This window comes from Bombus impatiens, unplaced genomic scaffold (assembly GCF_000188095.3).
Source record: "Bombus impatiens unplaced genomic scaffold, BIMP_2.2 scf_0640, whole genome shotgun sequence".
Classification (NCBI taxonomy): domain Eukaryota; kingdom Metazoa; phylum Arthropoda; class Insecta; order Hymenoptera; family Apidae; genus Bombus; species Bombus impatiens.
The window spans coordinates 2,246,244-2,269,603 of NT_177059.1; the positions used below are offsets into that span (position 1 = coordinate 2,246,244).

General features: G+C 39.5%; 1 protein-coding gene across 4 annotated transcripts in view; it reads right to left on the reverse strand.

Annotated features, from left to right (window-relative positions):
- Positions 1-474: 474 nt before the first annotated feature.
- LOC100743074 (blood vessel epicardial substance-like) overlaps positions 475-23,360 on the reverse strand; it is a 69,288-nt gene continuing 46,402 nt past the window's right edge. For 3 of the 4 annotated variants that reach the window (XM_003491861.4, XM_033322465.1, XM_033322466.1), the window contains exons 3-7: positions 16,194-16,535; positions 15,013-15,410; positions 14,069-14,490; positions 13,181-13,446; positions 475-9,133 (exon numbers count right to left, since the gene is read on the reverse strand). In XM_003491861.4, coding sequence (XP_003491909.1) covers positions 9,110-9,133; positions 13,181-13,446; positions 14,069-14,490; positions 15,013-15,410; positions 16,194-16,523 — 1,440 coding nt within the window. In that variant the 5' untranslated portion in view covers positions 16,524-16,535 and the 3' untranslated portion in view covers positions 475-9,109. The remainder of the gene's footprint in view (positions 9,134-13,180; positions 13,447-14,068; positions 14,491-15,012; positions 15,411-16,193; positions 16,536-23,360) is intronic. The other variant, XM_033322468.1, reaches the window with a different exon arrangement.

Here is a 23,360-nt window from a genome sequence, read left to right on the forward strand (position 1 = left end):
GGTGAATCTAATACCAGCGATCGAGCACTCGAAAACTCGTGGAATCGTTCTTGAGTGGGCGGGCGATGAAGAAACAGCAAATATTGTGTTTCGAAGCGGAGCCTTCAGCCACGTCCTCGTCTCTTGTTCCGCTTTTCTTCCGGCTCGAGTGCCCTCGCTTTCCCACTTCGTTGTTTCCGTGACTATAGAGAGCGAAAGGGGCCGGAGAATGAAACGATAGGGGCAGAATAAAGGCCAGAGTGGGATGAATAAGGCAGATCTCGGGGAAAAATGGAAATATTTCCAGGGTTTGTCCCATTAGAAATTCATTTTACTCGGCCAGTTTCTCAATGTAGTTTTTATTTCTAACATAATAGTCAACGAACATGTCGTAATAATAAATAATTGCAATAATATACAGTGCTGTTGTTGCCATTCATCATCGTTCGATCTTTCCTCTCTTTTCTTTTTTTTTTTTTTTGTTTGTTTTTTTGCTGTCTTATTCTCGTTCGTTCTTTCTTTCTATTCGCATATTCTCGTCTCGCTTCCAATTATTTTTTGCACGCCGTTCCTGTTCGCTGTTCTACGGATAACGCGAAGCAACGTGGAGAAAAACGCTCTTCGGGCTCTCGTTCTCTACGGTAAACGCTACGCTTCGTCGGAAAATACGATTTCGCTTAAACGAATGTCAGGCTTTTGGCAAGACCGCTTTTTGACAAAATCTCGGTTGCCACGTGGTATGGAAGAGATAAAGAGAGGTCAAATTTTACCGAGTTTTGTGCCAGGTATGCGATGTCGAAAGGAAGTTGTTTTCCTCAAGCTTTTGAATTTTACGATAGGTATACATTTTTCGCAAATAACGGAGTAACGATGACAAGAATTTACGCTTTGGTTCGATATAACTTGTGCTTCCTTCTTAAGCAGATTTAGTTGACCTATTCATCGTACATTATGTTGAAAATCCCGTGAATCTTTGTGAAAATTATAATATCTCGGATTTCGAATTATATTACGTTTATGATTAATGTAATACAAAGCAATCATTAAAATTTTAATCGGAATTCTTCATTATTTAGAGATACTATTCGCGAGTTGGATGGCTGGAATTTATTTCCAATACATTAGAAAATTATCCCTCGTTGCGACAGGTACAGCTGGTGTTCCTTCTCGTAATTAATTGCAACGGTAATAAATAATTCAAATCGAACACGGCACGCTGAACTAGGCCGAATTTTGTAATTCAAAGTGATACATAGATCGGTTGATTCGCGTGAAGAATTAAAGGCATGAATTTTCTCACGAAACGTTCTGGAAACGGTTCATTTTCGTGCAAAACCTTTCGGCCACTTTTCTTCACGTTCGTTAACCATCGGTTCGCGCCAATCCTTTTAGGAATATTCATTACGAAAACGAAGATAATCGAAAATCGATGAGGACCATCGGTAGGAAAAGTACACAAAGGATGAGCTAACACCTGACACTCGATACGATTATCGATGTCTTTTTGTCCTACTTGATTGCGATTAAAACAACGTTCCTCCCGATTACCGGACAGAGGAAACATTATTCGAGCTGAATTCTTTTCTATTGATCCAGAGCATTTTTTCGCGCGAAACGGGAACCCTATGATCTTGTCGCTTCGAGTAATCTTTTGTGGCTACTCGAGCGTGGAAATCTCGAATCTTTGTATTTTCAGGCAGTAACAGATCGAAATCTACAGAGAAGAGGTTCGTGAAAGCCACTGCAAATAAGTCTGTCTGTTTATTATTCCATAAAATTCCTATTTTTACGAAAGTTCATAGCCTGCAAATTTCTCTTAAATTCCTGTGTAAACTTTTGACCGACGTCAAAATATCAGAAGGAGAACAAACGTTTGAGAAATTTCAGAAATTCGTGCTAAGAGGAAAGAAAATTGGCACATCGAAATTATGAAGAAATAAAAAAGGCGTCGTACCTATATGTAACAGTGAAAAATATCTAAATTTAGGAAAGGCGGGAAACGGTCAGTGAATTTCTATCGCGTCATTTATAACCATCTGCATCGCTTGAAAATATGCGAATTAAGCTCCGTAAACGTACCACATTTTCCCAATATTAAATATTTTGAGAATTCGCCGGAATGTTCGTGCATCGTTGCGCACTTTGAAACAGAGTTACAGGGCGCATCAAAATTCTGCACATTTCGGGCATTAATTACGATTTTCGTGCGTATTGACCGGAAACAGTATTATCGGCTAAACGATTAACGATTCGACGCGACACGCGTCCCATGAATCACCAGCTGTTCCCTCTCACCTCCAAATGCATTCTTGTTCACATTATACGAGACATACTGTACAAGCGGATCTGCGGATGTCGAAAATATCGAGCGTGGGGTTGTGGAAGAAAAAAATGTTTGGCAAATGCATTCGGTTCAGTCTCCATTCGTATGTAAATAACTCGGCCTAAAATCTAGCCAGACGTTCGCCGCTCAGCTGGTTTCATGCCAATATCGACGAATTCAAGGAACCAGGACACGTAGAACGCGTGTCCGACGCCATGTACCTCGTTACACGATGTTATAATTGCTGTTTACGTTCTTCGATGTCCATCGTTTTTCTACGATTTTCAGAATCTTCTAACGTCGGATTTATGCTATCGCTTGCAAATATTCGCACACTTGATCGATTCGTAATTTATAATAACGATACGTACCTAAATGCTATTGAAATAAGTAAGAATATTTGTTAACTAATGATTGATTCAACAGATAAATTATTTCATTTTCATTCATTCGATGGTAACAAAAGAGAAAATTTTATATAAAAGGATTTTCACCTCTAACGTGAATCGTCTGAATAGTCTTGTTAAGAATCAAATGTTTGGATACATTTGAGCGATAGCGTACGTCGTAAAGGTAAAAGGGAACAATTATCTGCTGTACGCATTCTCTGCCTACAAGCGAGAGATCAAAGCGTAACGTTCTTGGAAATTCGTGGAATCGAAGAGAGATCGTTGTTTCAGAGGAACACGCGTATAATTGGCAGATGGATAATACCGGCGCAGATGAGAATACTCGAAGGTCCTCTGAATTCGTCGAATCAAACAGAACGCTAATTAATTCTCTCTTTTATCATGCGCTTCGATTCCTGTTTCGATGATAATAGCGAAACATACGACAAATATGAGGATTTGCAAAGGTGATTCACATAAAAGAAATTGTAGGTATCGTTATCGATTAAAATATCTCTCGATAGTGGAAAATTCTACAATGATAAAAATGCTCCGTGACATTTCTGTTATTAACGTTCTTCTTGTTAGCAAAACGAGTGAAACACTGGAGATACTATACCGATAAATGGGACGTTGTAGGTACGTTGAGCGAAAAGTATTAAATTTCATTGTAATTTCACTCGATGTAAAACTGCGTATTTCGAATTCTGAAATGATGTAATTTGACTTATTCATTTTTTACACCGTAGAAAAAGAAAGAAATGTGATAAAGTATGATTTAAACTTTTAATCCCAAGAAACTAAAACAATTTCATTAGTAACATTCATTTTTTATTTCGCGCGATCCTAATTTAACGCAAAAGTTAATAATTTTTTTACTGGAAATGAAATATACAGGTCTATATAATATTATGTATATTAATATTTAATCCGGATGATTTTTATTTCCACTCTCTCTGAAATTCGGCAAACAGAACAGCGAGAAATAAAACAGAGATATTTTAGAATCTGACGGCTCCGAGTCACGTCTGACTTGTACAATCCGCTACTACTAATACCATCGACGCCGTCTTGATTTCCGTAGCCAATATTAATTCTTTGACTGGCAATATCCAGTATTTTCAACAAGTCAATTGTCTATTATAAGCTACTTTGTCTGGAAAGCAGCGGCATGTGTCAGTTTAGCAAATTTTAATCGAAATAATGTAACTTGTTGAATGGCTATTAAAGACAATTCGAAAGTATTATGTTCTCAGAGCAATAATCTTAAGAAACATAAACGTTTCTTTAGTAAAAGTAAAATATTTTATTTAAATATTAACCGCGTTCCATTGTGAACTAGACATTTATGTAAATTAATCTGAAATTTTAATGAAACTTCGTAATATTAAATGATACTCAAACAATTCGATAACGTTTGTTATGACCTAATTTTAAGTTTAATATGCAAATATCGATAACACCGATTGTTCATTGAAAAATTTAAGGGCTGCTTGTAACCGTAATATGTTATCAAACAATTTCCCGTCAAATTTATTCCTCCGAAAAGGCACAAAGTCGAACAATTCCATACGACGAAACAAAAGCACGTTTTGAACGGAGTAAATAAAATACGATGCCAGACAAAGAATTAACGCTATTATTTAGCAAAATAATCGAAACCGTGCAATTTCAAACGAGAACAACGTTCAGCGATCTACGTGATGAATATTCGAATATTTGGAGTATTTGGATTATTTTCAGCTATTCGGCCAACGCGTTCGAAAATTCCGAAGAAACGCTGAAACGCCATTAACCACGATACGTAGTACTGTCTCTTATGTACAATACGCTATAACGATACTATTTTACAATTCTTCTTACTATACATATATAAAAATATAAGCGCGTCAATATGTAAATATGTTCTATGATCGCTGTGTTTTACACGGCCACGGAGAAATTGGATTTTTTTCGAGAATCTCTACCATTTACGTATTGTCATAGAAACTATATATTACGATACTATGTGTGTACTTGATAATGATACTAATCGATCACGATCGATCGACAACTCGTTAGTTTCTTTACGTGATTAAATATCAAGAATATACGATAGCGATAAAAACTGTTCGAGAAGCGACTACGATCCAAAGCTCGAAGAGGCCTTTTTTTTTCTTTTTAATGACTATCCTAACTTCTTTATACGTGTGTTTGATTATATTCAAGTTCATCGATGATCGTAGTAGCGCAACGTACAAGGTTAATTATTTGTTATAAAAATAGAAAGAATTTGATAGAGGACAAGTTCGGAGTTTCCTTCGTTTATTGATAATTTCGATATTTAGAGATTAGAGTTCAGATATTTTTGGAACATGTTTTTATATTCTGTAATCGATATTGCATGACTTACCTGGTCGAACTTCGGTCCTTTTCCAAAAATTGATACGACAAATTATCGTATATATATATATCAATAATTAGTTGCTGCGTTGTTTGCTGCGAAGCGAGTTCTTACGGTGACATTAATAAAATTCTACGTCGCACTGTAAATAATGTTTAATTTTGCTAACAAGATATATTAATCGCAAATTATATTTTATATAACATGGCTAACTGGTGTTTCTTGTCAAAAATACGGCGAATGAAAATAGACGAAACATTGATATTATTAACGTTATTTGAAGCTGGTAGTAAATCTAGAGAGATAAATACCATTTCACGATAGCTTAAAACAGGTACATTTTCATTCATAACGAGTAAACTTGATTTCGTCCGTGTTATTTACAGTTATCTAAAAAAATATTATCGTTCCTGTCATTTTGATAAATAACAAGCAATAAAAAGAAACTTTGTAATCGTCAATCCTCTTATGCTATCTTTTGCAAGTTTGGGATTATCTGTTATCTTAAATTTCGTTGTATCGTGAATTTATTAATATCCTAATGGCATTGTCAAAGTTTGTTTTTAACAACATATATGAACTTTTTTAAATACAGCATAATTACCAGCCTTTATAAATATGTTTGCGAATGACTTTAATTTTAATTTAGATTTAAATTCGTGTAACGATTATTAGTATGCTAAATTTAACGCGAACACCCCGCTAAATTAAATATCCTGAAAATAAGGAAAATTGTGGTAAAAAAGTAAAATAGATATCGATATAATTAACAATAATTCACACGCTTTGGCTAATGAGAATTTTTATATCTTTTTCTTCGTAAATTTCATTCATCGTCTTACTCTGATTTCTAATAATTTCGTTGAAATATTTCAAACATGGTGTGTAATCCCAAACTCGCTTCTGGTCGATCCGATATCTCTCTAAATTTACACTATCGATAATATATTCACAATTTCTACGGCAGTGACTATCAACTGCAACATATGTTCCACGTTCAAACACATCGTTCGCTTTACAATATCGGTCTATCAGCCACGATATATTTTCCAACGAACGTAGCCCAAGAACAACGACTACTACACGCGTTACAATTCTCGATGCAACAAGACACGTTTACAACAAACGTAACGGGTTGCTCGATCGTCGTTACATCAAACACACGCACCTGCTTTCGGTTGCCTGTGCCAACACGACCGTCACTACTTTTTCTCACATCACACGTGCGTTCTTCGTTTCACTTCCGTTTTCATTCATCTCTCTCTTCCTTCTTTTTTCGTTCGTCTCATTTCCTATCCCACGTTCTTTTCTATTTTATATTTTTTTAAATCGTTCGTTTAAATTGTTTGTGCGTCTTATTAGATCTTCTACGGCCTCGCTCTCACACGCGGGGATTATATAAACATAGAAACATACAAACACACATTGTTTTATTTTCTTCAAATTTTGTTTATTTTCTTTTAATATTCGTCCCTTTCCCTCTACTACACGTGCTCTATTTTATATCTGTTTTTACTTTATATTTTATCTTTTTGTATTCTCGCGCGACGCGTACGTTATAATTCTTAATCTTAGGTTCGCCTTAAACCATAACTCTGCTCTGTTAACCCTCTCGATAATCAACTACGATTTTACTTTACTTTTATTTTATTTTATCTTTTTTTTTTTGTTTATTTTCGAAGCACTTTATTGCAGGTTTTTTCTTCATTTTAACGAAGCACTTATTGCGTTACGTCTGGAGATTACGCTCGTTCTCTTTTCTTCGTTCCATCCTTTTGCGCGAACTCTCGTTGTTCTTTCTTCTTCTTTTAATTCGTCCTTTCCTTTTTCTTTCACTCAACTTGTTTCTCGTTATCGTGTAGCTGCTGTTGATGACGTTACCGTTGTTTCTTCTCTTTCGCCGGTTTCTCTGTGCACGTTCGATTACCTTTTTCGATCATCCCAGGAGCGGCCATAATCTCTGCTCGTCTGTAATTCGAAATTCTGCGTTGCGTTCTCGGCGTATCGCATTTTTCCTGTTTTTTTTTTTCTTTTCTCGGTTTTCATTTCTTATCCGATCTTGTCTACAGTTGGCGTCCTCGAGAGATCGATATCATAGTTGAGACGCGTCAGCCAACGAATCTGTGGTAGAGCGAGTCGCCGAGCCGATCGCTCGTCCAAAGTAAATTAATTGCTTCTTTTTCAACGGGAAACTAAATGAACTCGCTTTGGAAATTCAATGGTTCGTTCGATTCCACTGCCTGCCTAATCATGTGAAATTCGATTTCGCGAGAAAGAAAAAGCTTGGCTGCTTAATGAAACGAATTATTGGATCGAGACTGTTGCGCTAAACGACTTGAGAGAAAGAAAGATTCGTAAGCCGTTATCGCATCGTAAAACGAGAGCGAATACCCCGATCCGCGTTTATACGATATTTTCTACCAATGTTAGCAAACACGTGGAAACGATGAATTATTAAAAATTCCACTTCAACTGGAAGACCACTGGCAATCGCGAGACGTCTAAACTTACCGATCTCGAGGACTCCCAGGTAATCCTGCGTTTGTTAACTCGTTCCGCAACGAGTTTCTGTACTGTGTATTTATTCGGCATCCTCTGAAAGACTTAATAATTATATCCATTATAATCACAGTCGATGTAAGGGTGTACACAGCGGCGACGCTCGTCACAAGTATACAATTATAATCTATTTTTCATTTTTAAATCATCTTTAGATGGTTCCGTAGGAATTTCTGCGTGTTCGCTGTCGGCGATCCTTTTCGAGCGAAAACTAGCAAACGCGTGAAATTTCCCCGGGTGCCCTTCCACGATGATTATAACGTGGAACATCACTCGCGTGTGAACGAACGTTGAAATGGATTTCGTTTGCGAGCGGAAGGAGGAAAGGAAGAAGCGTTTGAACAGCGGCCGCGAGTTCGTCGCGAAAATTGAACGCGTGCGTGGTCATAAAAGTTTAGGTGGAGGACTAGAAACCGTTGGACGATCGCGGAACAGCTACTTCCTTGGTTTTCTGTGCGAATGTAAAGCACAAACTCGATCTTCTCAATTTCTCCCTTCCACTTCGTCATCCGTCCTTCTCAGACTCGATCGAAGGATTCGATGTTTCAACGAGCGTGTAATTCGAGTTACCAAGCAGCCTATCCTTCCTTCGATTTCTCTCTCGCCTTTCATCACCTGCCCGCGAAACTTTTCTCTTCGTCCCAGTTTTCCAGCACGCTTTTTGGTCAAGTCTTTCGTAACTTCCTGACGAACCTTCGCTTCCAACGACGTTAACTTCCTCTTTCTTTCGAACACCGTTTCCTCGATGTAGGAGAAGAAGAAGAAGAAGAAGAAGAATCAGGAGAAGAAGAAGAAGAAGAAGAAGAAGAAGAAGAAGTAGCGGAAGAATTAGCAGAGGAAGAAGTGGAAGGAGAACAGACGCGTTTCGCGACACCGGCCACTCGTGTGTCGAGGAACACCATGCAAACTCCTTTCACCACGATCAATATCGAACACACGGCTTAGGTTTTGCTTAGGTATTTTATTGTGCACGTGTTACGTGGCTCTGCGTGTATCAGTTACGTGTAAGGCGTAGCACTTGCGGGATATGAACATGGTCAGACCGTTGCGCGTCTTCGTCGATTACAGTACTCGGCGAATGGGACACGCGTTCGCGTAAACGAAGTTCCGCGAATGTTCACAGAGCATCGACGCGCGCACACATACATACACACATTTGCACATATATGCATACAGACACGCGCGCGCATACACATACACACAGATAGATGCACAAACTGCGCTCGAGTGTTCATCGTCGTCCGTGTCTGTCTGTCTGGATCCGCGTCACGCGACCATGCGGCCACACGACACTCTGGCGGCTGCTGCTGGATAGGCCGTGCTATGTTAGTAGCCGGACGACGGCGGCGACGTGCTTCACAGAACGAACCGTGATAGATGGTTCGCATTTATGAGATCTCGACGGGGCTAGGCGGAACGCTGAGGCGATAGCGACAGAAGTGGTACGCTTGCAGGGCCCTCCCCGTCGAGCGACCGTCATACGGGCGTCTCGAAAGTTACCTGGAATAATTCAGAAAAGAGAACGATTAGGTAATGTGTGGCTACTACGAGAGAAAAATGGCTGGTCAGTTCGTGTATGACGTTGTACTGTGACGTCGAGCTGGCTTGCGACTTGGCACGGGTGTGAACGTTTGAATTCGTTCGAGTAAAAGACGACTACGAGAGAGTTAGCTGAAAGAAGGTTTCTCAAAATCAAAGAAATCAAACGAAAGTACTTGAACAATGTAGTATTGAAATTAAGTATTCAACTAGAATTACGTTGTACGTAAATCGTTTTCAAAAAGAAGATAAATAGTTTGAAATTTAGTTCAGTTTTAGCTTCTTGTTTCTCTCTTGCTTCGTCGCGAATGAAACACGTAACGATTGTAAGGTTACGAAAACACATATTTGCATATGAATATTACGAAAACCTATCAAATGCAATTGACGATAAAAAGATGCCCATTCGTTGGAGTAAGTGAAATTTAAGTGGCCTCTGCAGTAACAGCTACGAATTAAGCGTTGCATTCCGCGACAGATCCGTACACTAACGACCTAAATGCCTCTGTAATTAGATTTGCATAACGTAGCTGTTAAGCGTTTCCGAATATGTGCAGTACGCCGTAAAGTGGTTATCCAAGTGCATCAGATTAGAAATTGCGTTGCGTTCGATTAAATTATTATTTAGAGCCCATTGAAGCGTATCTCGAGTTCCTTAGATTCTTGAATTAGTCGAAGATCTAAAATTTCTAGCATCTTACGATACTGACAGAAAATTTTCCATTATTTCCGAGAACTAAGACTGCAAATTCTTAGCAGCGTAGCCTAGACCTTAAAACGCTTTTCAACCCAAAAGACATTAAGGCCTACTAGTTACTGAACACGTGCCTCGTAAGACTAAAAGGCGTGTTACTAAGGAGGCGTACGAAAAGGTCAAAGATAGAAGCGAAAGGAGCTTGGTAGCATTATCGTGATTGTCCCAAAATAACCAAGGAAATTTGTCATTTCTAGATGATAAGTACTGTAATACGAAAGTCGTACCTAATACATTTTCTTATAATTGTCTCGTTGAAAAATAATTCGCTGCCAGCACATAAAATACGGATCTGCGTTTAAATTTGTAACTATTTTTCTTAAATCGCGCCGATTTCTATTTTCGCTACTTTTCGCCTTTTCTTCCATCAATCTTGTGAATCGAGGCCCGCTCGCGCGACAACTACTTTCACACCTGTCAAATTGAATTAGCCGGACTAATTAAAAGACCTGGTTGACGGTGAAACGAGGCACGACAACGACGCGAATTAGCCGCGGGGTTTTCTTAAAAATTGCACCGCTCGGTTTCAGGCTTCTTGTACTGCTTAATGCATCGTACGAAACATGTTAAGAACGCGAGGCACACGAGCCACTGAAATATTCACGCGTCACACGCGATACCGTCATTCTTAACATTTGTACTAACACGCGACAATCTCTGCTCCCTTATTAATCTTTTTCATCGTTCGCATTGTTATCACGGGACAAATTTCCTCGGCTATCAACCATTTTGTGACATTTCATTGACGAAACAGTCCAACTTTCGCAGGACAAAAGCCGTGTAATTCGTGAAAAACCGATAAGAGAACCGTGTGGCCATTTTATTAGGTCACAAAAGGTCAGCGTTGCGATCATGCATCAAATGTTGCAAATTTTTTGTCGGGTGATACAAAAATAAAAGAATATAACAAAGGAGAATTTGTCTTCTTTTCCGTGTGCTGCTCGAATGATAGATGTTCTCTAAAATTCTCATCAGACGCGATTAAATGAATAAAATTATAGACAATGATACATATTAGTTTACTTAGAGGAAGCACGTCCCTGTTTCTACCGAGAAGATTATCTTAATCTCGTTATCATACGAATATTTCATCTAACTAGGTTGATGTGCGTGCAACGAATCGGACATGCAATTTTCTTGTATAACTTTTGCCTGAATACCCAATTGGATTTACGGTTGGCGCGATTCCTTCTAAGTATCCTATTTACGTGAATCTAAGCGCGGCAACGAGCCTCAGTGCAATTACGTAAGCATTATTTCGTGTTATTCAAACTTCTCTTGTCCCCCTTTGTATCGTGCAAACCAGCCGAGAGGAGAACGATGATGAATGGTGACTCTGAATCGCGCTCGTTGCTACAAAACGATTATGCCGCTCACAAACATAATATTATCGTGCACGGCTGAGAAACTTTCATGAATCTACCATGCGCGATTCTTGAATTACTTTATTTGCAGTGGTGATTAGTGAAGTGGTTCGTTTGAAAACGACTCCTCCTTTGTAAATTGGATAATTTTCTCGAATCGTCACCTCTGAATTTGAAATCAAAAGGCATTAAATAATCGATGCACACGACCGATTATAAACGAAGATTTTTCCTCATTGCTGCCTGTTGCCTGTTTCCGAGTTTTGCATCGCGTTCAACGACGTTTTAAAAACGAGCGAGCTATCGTAACTACATCGAACATTCTACGGAAAATGGTAAAAAATTAATTCACAAAATCCAGTTGAAACGGAAAGGAAGCATTGGACGGAAAAATATTCCGGATGAAACGGTCGATTAGCCAAATTCGCCCTGCTGAAACGAGGTAAACGAGAGTAAAAAGAGAACGAGACGTGCATCCAACGTCGCACCATTTGTTCGTGCGAAGGAAGCTAGTTTTCTGACACTCGTGACTTGAAGTGTTCTCTCTTTTAGCCTTTTATTTTTACGAGACAGCTGCTCCATTCACAAGTGGACAACAGTCGGGTTTCTGTTCACTTTGTTACCTTTTTTTTCTTTTTTTGTGCGCGGCTTAAGAATAAAGTCATCTAGCCTGGGGGCGCTGCTGAAACGAAGCCGATGCTAACTTAATATCGGTTCACTTTTCTGGCTCGAGTACGCGCGGTAATTGAGTTTTTCTGTAGCGATATATTCGTCCAGCTTTTTGTCCCGATTCCCGCCTGGCGATTTATATCGTGGACGCAGATACTTCTGGGTTTCCACGTTCCAGTCGAAGACGAACGGGCTACGCTCGCCCGTGTTCGCGAATGGACACTTAATCATTCGCAAAGTGAAATGGGACAAACGACCGAAAGTCGCATCGACTGCAGAAGTCTGGTTGTATAGCCGCGTGAAACCAGATAAACAGATGCTATGGATAAAAACGCGTACGGGTTGCCGAATAATAGTGTCATGAAAGTTTCTGTGCAGTCGCTGCGCTACGTTAGAGTCACTGAACGTAGTTTTCAGTGACAACGAAAACTAGTGGATGTGGATCAAGTTGGAAGACCAAGAGGCGATTAGAAATATCGTTACAAATTTAACTATAACGTAATATTTTTGTAGACAACGTTAGAATTCGACTAAATCTTTACTTGTTTTTTAAAACGTACTACAAACGTCGGAAATTAATTTCCTCTAATTTAGTGAAATTCTACGGTCCTTCTAATCGATCTATGGAATCAACCGTGTACCATATCGTCTGATCAATTCGGAGCAATTCTACTAGCGCTGTGTTAATAGCGTTGCATTTCCCAACCAACTCTCTACAACGATCCAATTACCAATACTTTAATTATGAACACTATCGAATGAAATTTGTATGTTTTATTTGTATTTCGAAGGAAGCTAATCGAAAAAGTTTTAGCAGGTTGTCAAATTTACGTTTCGCGATTAATTTTCTGTCGAATAGAAACTTCTCTATGCGTTTAAATGGAAACACATGAACGTACCTAAAGATAATAAGAGAATTGATCGAGCATTCCCAAATTACCGTGCAAATTACGTCGATATTGAAAAAATTCAACGACAACGTTTTAAACCCAACCGAATATCGACGAAACGAAAAACGAAATAATCCCACTTCCGCGCGCATTGTATGAAACAAAATAGCTCGCGTTCGACGTTAGAGACTCGAACGCAAAAAATGCAACATCATCCGGTACAATCTTCCACTGGCGAGTAATGGCCACTGGCGACGCTCTAAACATCCCATTTCGAAGAGAAAGGCGATGGTAATTCAGCGTGAGTGCTCGCTATACAACTACTACTCACCTCTCTCGTCCCCTTTTTCGAGCGTTTCCTCTCGAGCTTCGGTGTCTGAGGTAGCAGGGTGTAATCGCCGCTCGTGCCACCGCTACGCTGTCGCGTCAACGGCTGATGCGACAGAAAGGGTGCCCGTGGCGGTGGCGAAAACTGAACACCCTGCGGCAGTAACGTGTACCCGAGGCTTTGACCCTGGGTGAACGGCGAATTCGGCGGGAAGTGATTTGCCACCACGGGCGCCCAGTATTGGTGCGAGTACCGGGATGGCGAACTCCCTGTGGACAATTCATTTCGATCCTTGTCACCACTCCCAATGTGTCAGTCGACTAATTGCTATTTCATATTGATCGACCGAACGACTGTGTGTTCAACGAAAATCAGTCACTGTCTACGAGATTCGACAGTCGGGGAGTGAATATGTGGATTGTTCGATGATCTGGATTCACCGAGAGCATAATTGGGAATGGTGATCGTGCAGTTCTATTTCGAGAAACGTGTTTTTCTGCGGCCGATTAGATGACGGTGGTTTCACTTTGGGAAATGAAGCTCGAATTAATCCTTTCAGCGCCGGGATGCTCGATGGCGCGCGTTTGTTACACGTCGATTAGGATGAAGTATAGGTGGATCGAATAATATTTCACTTCGCTTCGATGATCATGCAAAACCATACTTTTCGTATTATCGTTTAACGGAACGCAAAACGCGTGAAATCATCAAATCTACCGTAACGAAACTGAAAAATCTACCTGACGAACAAATTTCCAATACTTCCGACGATATTCTCACATTTGCCAAACGACAAACTTCCCATCCGGTAATTAACGTGCTCTGTCTTCGGATATCGCGTTCCCTCTTTAGCAAACGATTGGATAGAAAAGGAGGAACGAAGAAACTTACTGTCGCTACGCGGATTACTGTGCCTCCTTTGTGCCTTCCACGTCGTGGATCGTACTCTTCCGGCAGTTTCAGTGTTTACAGCGTCGACGCTAAGACTTCTCGCGACGCCCCTGTAAGGATTCGACGTGGTTGTCTCACTGGCCGCGGCGACACCAGCGAGCTGCTCGTTAAGGGCGTACAACTTGGACGTAATGTCCTTACCGATGAGGGTGTTGAGGACGACCTTGAGCAGGGGCCTATGCCTGAGTACCCTGAGCAACTTCAGCCTGGTCCAACAGATGTACGTGCTAGACTCCTCCGCTCGAATCGTCACTTGGAAGACGTCGTCGATGTTCTCGTGCATGGCCTCCCATTCCGGCGAGTCGACGAACTGATAAGCTTTGATGTAATGCAAGTGTGTTCCGTCGCAGGTCACCTTCAACCTGAACTCCACAGAACCATTCGTTAAACACTCTGAAGTTTCCACGTTTCTTCGAAAGCTAGTGCTACTACATAAAGCTAGAGGCTGTTTTGTATCAACAGTATAAACAAGATACGGAAGAATACGAGATGACAGACGCAAACTTCTCGCGAACCACTTCCGGAGGGTGCCAGAATTCGAGAAGATTTCACCGAGGTGCGAGGGGCGAATAGTAATTTTGCCGGTGTTCGATCTCTTCCGGAAGATCAAACACCGGTAAAGGGACGTTATCTATTGACTCGATTTTATCTTTCGATAAATTCTGAATATATGATCGATGAAAGAGATTCAGTGTGGTTATAAAATCGTAAAGTTTACATGTTTCAAAAACCGAAGCAATAATTTGAAATATGTAGCGAGAGATTAGAAGCTGCAGACTAATTTGGAGTTGTTTCTTCCTTCGTGTATACGTTCGTATACACATAAGTTTTCAAACACTCTCGCGAATCACTGTATTTTACAGACACGGTCGCGTAATACTCACTTGCCACGTAACAGTATCGATAGTCGTTCGTCGGCGGGTGTGACGCCTTCTGTCGCATACGTCTGACCGGAGTCCAGCTTTAATATCCTTGCCTCCTTGGCCAGCTCCTGGAAGTGTTTCTTGCTGACCTTGTACGGCTTAAAGAGTTTCAGATAGAGCTCAGCCAGCTCGGGGCTGAGCGCGGGAGGCAGAAATCGACAGGCTAGTATAAGCGAATGGATTCCGTTCAGAAGGCCGAGAGCCAGACACCATAGCATCGCGTCCAGGGCGCATATGGTAATTCCAGCCCAGAGAGCGGCCAGCATGAAGCCAGCCGTGAGAAAGGTGCGCAGTGCCAGTACTGAGGCCTTGAAAGAACGCGGCACCAGGAACGCCGCTGCGAAGAACAGATTCGCCGCCTGGCAAAAGGCAAATCGAAACGGTTTCCCCGTGAGAATCCATCAGCCGGCAAGATTGCCTCGTCTCGCTCCGAGAAAATTCAACTGACCGTCTGGAGACCACCCTAGTTGCACGGAATCTACTGCCTAGATGGAAGCTACGATTTTTCGCGTTCTTTTTTCGTCAAACTGTCGAAGACTTGTTCCATGGCTGTTTTTTTTTTTTTAACGAAGAAACTCATGTACGGAATGTATGGGATTGTAATCACTAAAGCATAGTAATTTGTACGTATTTCTTGGTTTGCCTTTCCTTTCGTTGCTTTTTTAATTAGTTAAACGCTATAAGAGATTTTTAAAACGTACAGCGAATGAAAAATTATGAACCTGCAATTTTTCTTATATTCTGACCGACGCCGATGAAAGCTTGAAAAATATCGCTATAGTTTCCAAAACTCGTCCAGTTGATAAATAGTTCTCGTTGCTCGATTCGTTTTCACGTATCGTTTAAATCCATTGCCCGTTAAATAAAGTGGCGATAAAGATGGCGATGGTGTTATCGACCAGCAACGGATAAACGAGTACTAGTTTAAATTTATCGAAAGTTCCCATTTTCGTTATCACTGTGTGATACATGATTAATTTGACAATTTAATTAGACCGTCATTGTTTCTTTCAGCGATTGCCTTAAAGTCAAATTTTTATTAGAATATAGTACGAATAGAATATCGATCTATCGGATCTATGGCTCAATTCCCGTAAACTCAAGCTATTGCTACGTTTATAGAAATGAAGAAGAGAGTTTACTTGGAAGAGTTTGTGTTGCGCTGCCTCCCATTCGTCGCAGTAGCCTGCTCCCGATGACAGTACAGTGGTATTTAACCTCTCAGTCACGTTACTGGCCTCGGTGCTATTCCATACGTCCACCCAGAGTTCCGTGTAATTCAAATCCTCCAATGAGTAGCCACCTAGGCTGGGAAGGCCGCTGTAATTGAAGGTATAGCCCTCGGTGGAGTAGCTTGTCGATGTCGGGCTGGTGAACGGGGTCGTCGTGGTGGACGACAAAAGGCTGCTCGCAGGCGAGGGAGCATCAGTCGTATTCGCCATTTTTCGTCGCGAGCGCGTGGTACGGGCCATCACCTTCTTCCACTGAAATAGCCAAATTGTAGTATCATCGGTTTATTGAGATATCTGTTTTCGAATGATATATTGAATGGTAGAAGAATGGTAAAAGAAAGATAACATTCTTGAGGCGAATCCTTATTTTTCAATTTAGTGTCGCGTTAATATCGATGAACAATATGAAAAACGATAGTATAATGGTATATAAGACGAACGAAATAACGATATAATAGTAAGATGTTCAAGCACAGATCGAAAGATATGGAGAGGAAAAGTTTAATAATTTTAAAAACGGTATTAAAATTCTCGAATGTTAATATTATCATAGTAGAATTTTAAAACACTGAATCAGTGGAAAACTATTGTTAAATGTAAAAGCATTGCCTTCTTTTACTATAATTTGACTCGAACTTACTTCGAAGATTCGACAATGATCAATTAATCGAAATACGTATAAATCTTTTTTACTGATATGTTTCTATGTTGAACAGGAGAAACTCGGCACTTTTTCGATTAGATCATTTCGGCTGATTAGATCAGTCTGCTCACCGGAGAGGATAACAGTTAACCGAAGCCTTTTTTGAACGAACCCCTGTAAATCAAGGCAATCAATCATACCTTGATGAATAAAATATGATGTAGAAGCAAAAGTGCCCGAATACGTCAAGCAGGCTCTACTTCTGATGAATTTTTCTTATACCTTCTTAGGAAATTATACTCAAAAGTGGAAGGAAAAGTGATGGGAGATATATTATTCCAGAGAATTAGAAAATAATTACTGTAGCAATACTAATATAATTTTCTGGAACTGTCACCATACATCTTTAAGAATCTTAAAGATTTAAAAACTTGGGAAAAAAATTATCGTTGGATACGTAATGCGAAATCAAGTATCGTATGAAATGGAAATATCAGAACAGATTGACAACTGTTTGATATTCGAGGAGGTATGAAAACGTAGACGAATTATTCTGGCATTTTTCGCGCGTTATATCGGTCGTGATACATCTTTCTGCAAATTACTTTGCGTAGTGTGCCGTCTGTTATCGTAATTACTTTAAACAGATCACAGATAAAAGGATGAAACTCACGTGTAAGTTTGCAGTCACGAAAGGTGAACATCAAATTATTTCAGACCTCCTCAGGGTGTTAATAATAGATCACTTTTATTTAGGTCAGACAATCCTTTTCTCAAGAATGTTTCATGTTCGCGAAGAAAGAACTTTTATTTTCTCTTCTAATTCAATTTATACATTACAACATTCTGGTAAATTGAAATTAATAAAAGAACCAGCGACGAACTTACGAAAGTTATTTGATCTTATTACACGAGTTTATTAAAAATAGAAAATATCTTGCGATAATACGTTAGATGACTGTCGAATATTCGGCATCATTTTATTATACGATAACGTATCTGTTAAAAGATTTTAACGCGCAGAAAATTGAACAGTTAAGTTGCATTCATTCTAGAGTGTCGTTCAATTTAGTTACATTGTCCGAAATGCATCGATTGCTATAGTAGCGTTCGTTGTACAGAGTCATTCGATTTAGATCTGCTTCACCTATCCTCTCGTTCAAATTTCCAATTTATCTACAAACATCTAATTACCACTTTGTCTCATTACAAATCGCAAGATAGTTATTTTCAATTCATCGTAGTACAAGTAATCCAAGTACTCGAAGTAAGTACAAGTAACAGCATCACTCGAATTAATTCTTTATTATTTCCACCAATTTGTCAATTTTCGCTTCTACATAGTATTCTTCAACTGCGTTTCTCGTACATCGAATATTCAAGCCTTAACGCACACGCACACTCACACAGACCTGCATAGAGACAAACAAACTGGTAATCCTCTTTTGAAACATGCAAATAAGACAAGTATGTGCAGACAGTTTGAACGGTGAATGCTTTACTACGAACATAAAGATACCGAAAAGCTCGCGACGTCTGCAAAGAAGAGAATTACGACTCTATACGAATATGCTTCTAGACCAGAGTTCGTTCGTTTCTTCTCCAGTTTATTTTCCATCCAGAAGAGCAAACGAACTGAGAACGAAAGCGGCGATCACATGAAAGATGCAACCGGTACGATTCATTCGCAGAGTATCAATATTTACGCGAAAGCGGCTGCGCGACGGCGTCAATATTTTCCACGCGCCGCCAATGGAGATTTAATGCAATTTGTCTGTCGGGCGCGGCCGTTTCGCAGGTTTCGCGACTCGCCGCGTTTCCTCCTCTTCTTCGTGTTTCCGACGCGCGACACCCGTACCATCGAAGTTCGCGTATTTCCATTTCAATCTGGCTAGGCGATTGCTGGAAAAAAATATAAGTCGGATTGCCCGCCTTATTGGAACAATCCGGCACGTCCGCGCGATTGGAAGCTTCGTTTTAATCCCGAAGAAAACTCAATTTTTATTGTGCCGTAGAGAATGGTTTTGATGTATCGGCACGCACGGGGTGCTAATAATTGGGTTGCGATGTGAAACGTGCAGTATCGATATTTGATTGCCCAAGCGGGCTTCGAGGATATTATCCGTTTTAGATGCTCGAGGATTCTTTATGGAGCGTTGAATAAGATGAAAATAGGATATTTATTTTGGTGAATTTAGTTGGAAGAAGAGAACGCCTTTGCAAGGTAATAAACGAAATAGAAACGTGAAATATCTTTGATTATCCTGTTCTTGGTCACAAGTATCACACGGATAAATTGAAAGGTCTTAAATATTTTATGTTTCAGAATTTTCATCGAACAACTAGTACGAGATTTTCTCAGGATTGCTTTCCAACCTCTTACAGCTTATACATTTAACTCGAGTGCAAAGTATTTCCAACTTTTTTGATAACGCTTCTACTAAGTTCTTCCGCTGGAAGAAGCGCTTTGCATGCAAAATCTGACGAAACACGAAAATATCCATCGCTCTGTACAATGTACGCTACCATTCTTGCTATAACTTGAACTGCAATATCGCCATATTAACTTAATCCGCTTTCCGTTATCCTTATTGAAATCAAAATTTAATTCAATTCTCTTCGATATTATTCGATTCCACCGATCGGACGAGCAATTACAAAAATACTCGCGACACATTACGGTATGAAAATGATTTTTATTGTAATCCCATTTTCATAATTAATCCAGGCAAATCAATTATTAAAATATCACCCGTTCGTTATCAAATAATTCCGAGTATCGACGCTTGCATCATTTATTTTTATCAATCCTCGCGACAATAAAGTATACTACTTCGTTCAATTAAGCGGCTCGCACGTTCAATGTCGAGGAAACATCCAATTCGTGTTCACGGTGAATAAAGAGCATGACAAACTTGCGCATCGTGATAACGAAGCCGGGGTATTGGAAAATTCTCCTGCGAACGGTATCTTTGGAAGAATACAGGCGCGTCGAACGAGATTTGGCCGATGTCGAAGGCTCGCTGCCTCGATCAGGACTCGTTGCTTTCACAACAATTGACCTAACTTGGGAATGATCCAGCCGTGCGCTCATTTCATTTCTCGAGCATAACAAAAGAGTGAACGTTTGAATCTGCACGGCAGAGATTTTTGTAGCCAGCTAAAACGTGGAACGAAACGGCCAATGTTAGATCGTCATTTTCTTTTCTCGTTTTCTGTCTTGTTGACTCTCCTTCTTGGAAGTAGATTTATTCGTGCGGTTGGTTTTTAATAAAAGAAAGTTTCCACTCTGACTACAAATGAGTAACACTTGTTACAAAGGCAAGTGAGTCTTTTTGTCAGACATTTGTCAGACAAAACAAACATTTTGGATAAAAGAATTAGAAAGACAGATCGAATGTATTTATCGCTTAAAATGATATATTTGGATTTAAATTCTAATCCGACAAATCCGATTAGCTTATCGTTTTCTCTAGTTTGATTTATGGCTTCCGTGATTGCTTTTTTTCAAGTCGCGTACTAGATCGCAAAAACGATAATATACAGAGTCCGACAAAAGTTCAGTTTCCATGCTGATAAGAATGCTTCGCATCTGCTCTCCGATTTTTAACATCGGTGTTGTTTGGAAGTCAGTACCGAGCGACTCATATGAAACTTGCAACTTTTCCATTCAAAAGTTCCAAAAGAGTAAAGTTATTGAAATTTATAAGGTACGACATACCGATGCGTCTTCGTAAATATGCGAAAGTATCGAGACTTTTGTCGCTTCTGCCTGATTAATTACCCAGTGCAAAAATTACAGTATCAAATCATCTAATCGAAATAATCAAACAACGACGATTTTCGTAATGTATTGTAATCGTCGTTCAAATTCTTTCAGAAAATTCACATTTGTACTTAAACGTGGACACGACAGTTATACGCACAGTGGATTTAGCGAGTTTTGAAAAAGATTCCACCTGAATGGATCGGTTGTTTCTTTCAAGAAGCCTGTTTTCCATGTACTTTCAGGCTAGCTATTCCGTTGCTTTTCTAAGGAAAGAAGAGATATACGGCTCTTTCAGCAGGAAGGAGAGGCGAGCGTTGAACGAAACAGCGAGCAAGTCCCTTTTCGCCACTCGACACGCGGGTCCGTTCTTTCGCAAAATTTCCAGCAGCTCCTCTCTTCGTACGCGCGCGTCTCGAGAAACTAACTTAGATTATTATTTACAGGTTCGCGTTACAACTGTACGAGTTTCTCCGCCATAGGAACGAATCTAGGTCGGGAAAATTTCATTTTATTCCCTTGAGAACGTATTCCTTCAATCAGTCGAAAAGTGTTCGTTATAAGACGTAAAAGTATACTTTGAATGTTTCAGCCAACCTGCAAAGTGGAGAAACGTTGATCACGATGAACACATTGGTAGAGTAAGTTGATAAAGAAGAAGAAATTTATATACCGATTGCTTGATTTAAAACGAAATTTGTTATCTCCGATGAAATCGAAATAACCCGATGAATAATTCATATGGCGAAATATTTGTATATAAAGAAACGAACGAAACAGAATAGAAAATAACGAAGGTGATGCGATTTTGATATAATCTAAAATTAACGCTCAAGTGACATTAAGGTTAATTTGCATCCGTCCTTGGAACATGAAATTTTCAGCGCGATCCCAATCGAGAAGTTTTTATCACGCGATCTCGTTCAATTTAGCCTATTTTATTTCCATCGTAGAATCATTTTCATGCCTATCAAAAACTCTATTATTTTAGACCCGCCCACGTAATGCATCGAGCCGTTGAATCTCGATGCTTGATCTTTGGAAGCTTTTCAACTTTTTAACGTAAGAAGCATATACTTTTAAACACGTGACGAACCAGTTAAGAAAACGTTAAAATTTTGATAAATATTTCGTCCCAAAAGATCCTTTACAACCATCCGCAGCAGCAGGGGTCGAGGTCGATCGATTTATCACACCACGCGGCTCGCGAGCTTTTTACGCTGGTTCTTTTATATCGGCTCGAAGTGTGCCTATAACAAGTTTACGCGTCCTTATCCCTTGTCCTGCTACGATATCCTTTTTACAACTGTTTCAGCCGGTTTATGTGCGCTTCGGTATCGATACTCGATGTTCGCCTACATACGCCGCTCTGAAAAGAAACTTTACGATTTTCTCTAGTTTTATCGCATTTCCTTAACAGTCTCTTATTTGCCGGTTTATTAGAGACGTTTATCGATACGAGTCCCTTACGTATTCCTAATTACTGTTCGATATCTGCTAGCGATCGCATAGTGAAGTATTACACAGAAACGACCATGAAGATAACAGAGAACGAGCTGCGAAGTTACATCGATTCAATCTGGATTAAGAATCGGTCGGAACGCGGAAAACAAAGTTCATCGCCTCGAGCGAATTTAGAAGCGGATCTATGTAAAGTAGCGGGCAAGTAGCGGAAAATGAAGCGCTGTAACTAGCAGTTTTAAGAGGAATTCAAACAGAGCTTCCGTTCTGTCGACGATTGAACGAGTTGTTATTTAACTTGCCGCAAATCACGCTACATTCAACTACCAAGGTTAAAGGATATCGTAAATTTCCAACAACCGCGAGACGAGGGCACTTATTCTGTCGTTGTTTCGAAACGACCACTCTGGGCTACAGCTATTTTTCAAGCAAGAGTTTTCAAATGGATATCACATTGGATAATCGGCCATCAATGTACCGTGAATCATTAAATTTGCTCGTGCAGATGTTTCGCTTCGCTCATTCGATCTTTTACATTTCCGTTAAAACGATCGAGTATTGTAAAAAAATAATGTCTATTTTTTTATTACTTAAACTGCTTGTAACTGTCGTAAACAATATGGAAACGTGTATTCTTCACACATATATATATATATATATGTGTTTTTTCTCAATATACATTCAATATACATATTGTAGTTTTTAGTTTTTTGTTAGTAGTAGTTAGTAGTTTGTAGTTTTTTCTTAACTTCCTTAAAATTATTTTTTGTATGGTACTTCGAATGAATGGTTAATCGAAATTTCTTACAGCAACATGCCATTAACGTTTCTCGCCGAGGAATTTCAGCGAAAATCAGTATCGTGACTAATCGCATAAATACTATAGAATTACTAGATTTCTGTGTGAATGGCAATCTCGTTTCGTACTATTTTCTCCCTTTAAGATATCAAACTATCGATGTATTGTCCAGATTAATATTTCACGTATATCTTAGGTCGATTAAACGCACGGATAATTATTTAAAAAATTTCAACACTACATCCGCTCTTAGGTTTTCGTTATGTATTCGCAAATAAATTATTCTCTCTTTTGCATCGTCGTTATCGAAGCTATCGAATACATGGAATTCATTACAAAGCGATACAATATAAATCACAGTTTACCGAAGCATAAATTAATATTCAAAGTAACATATGTAACAGCCAA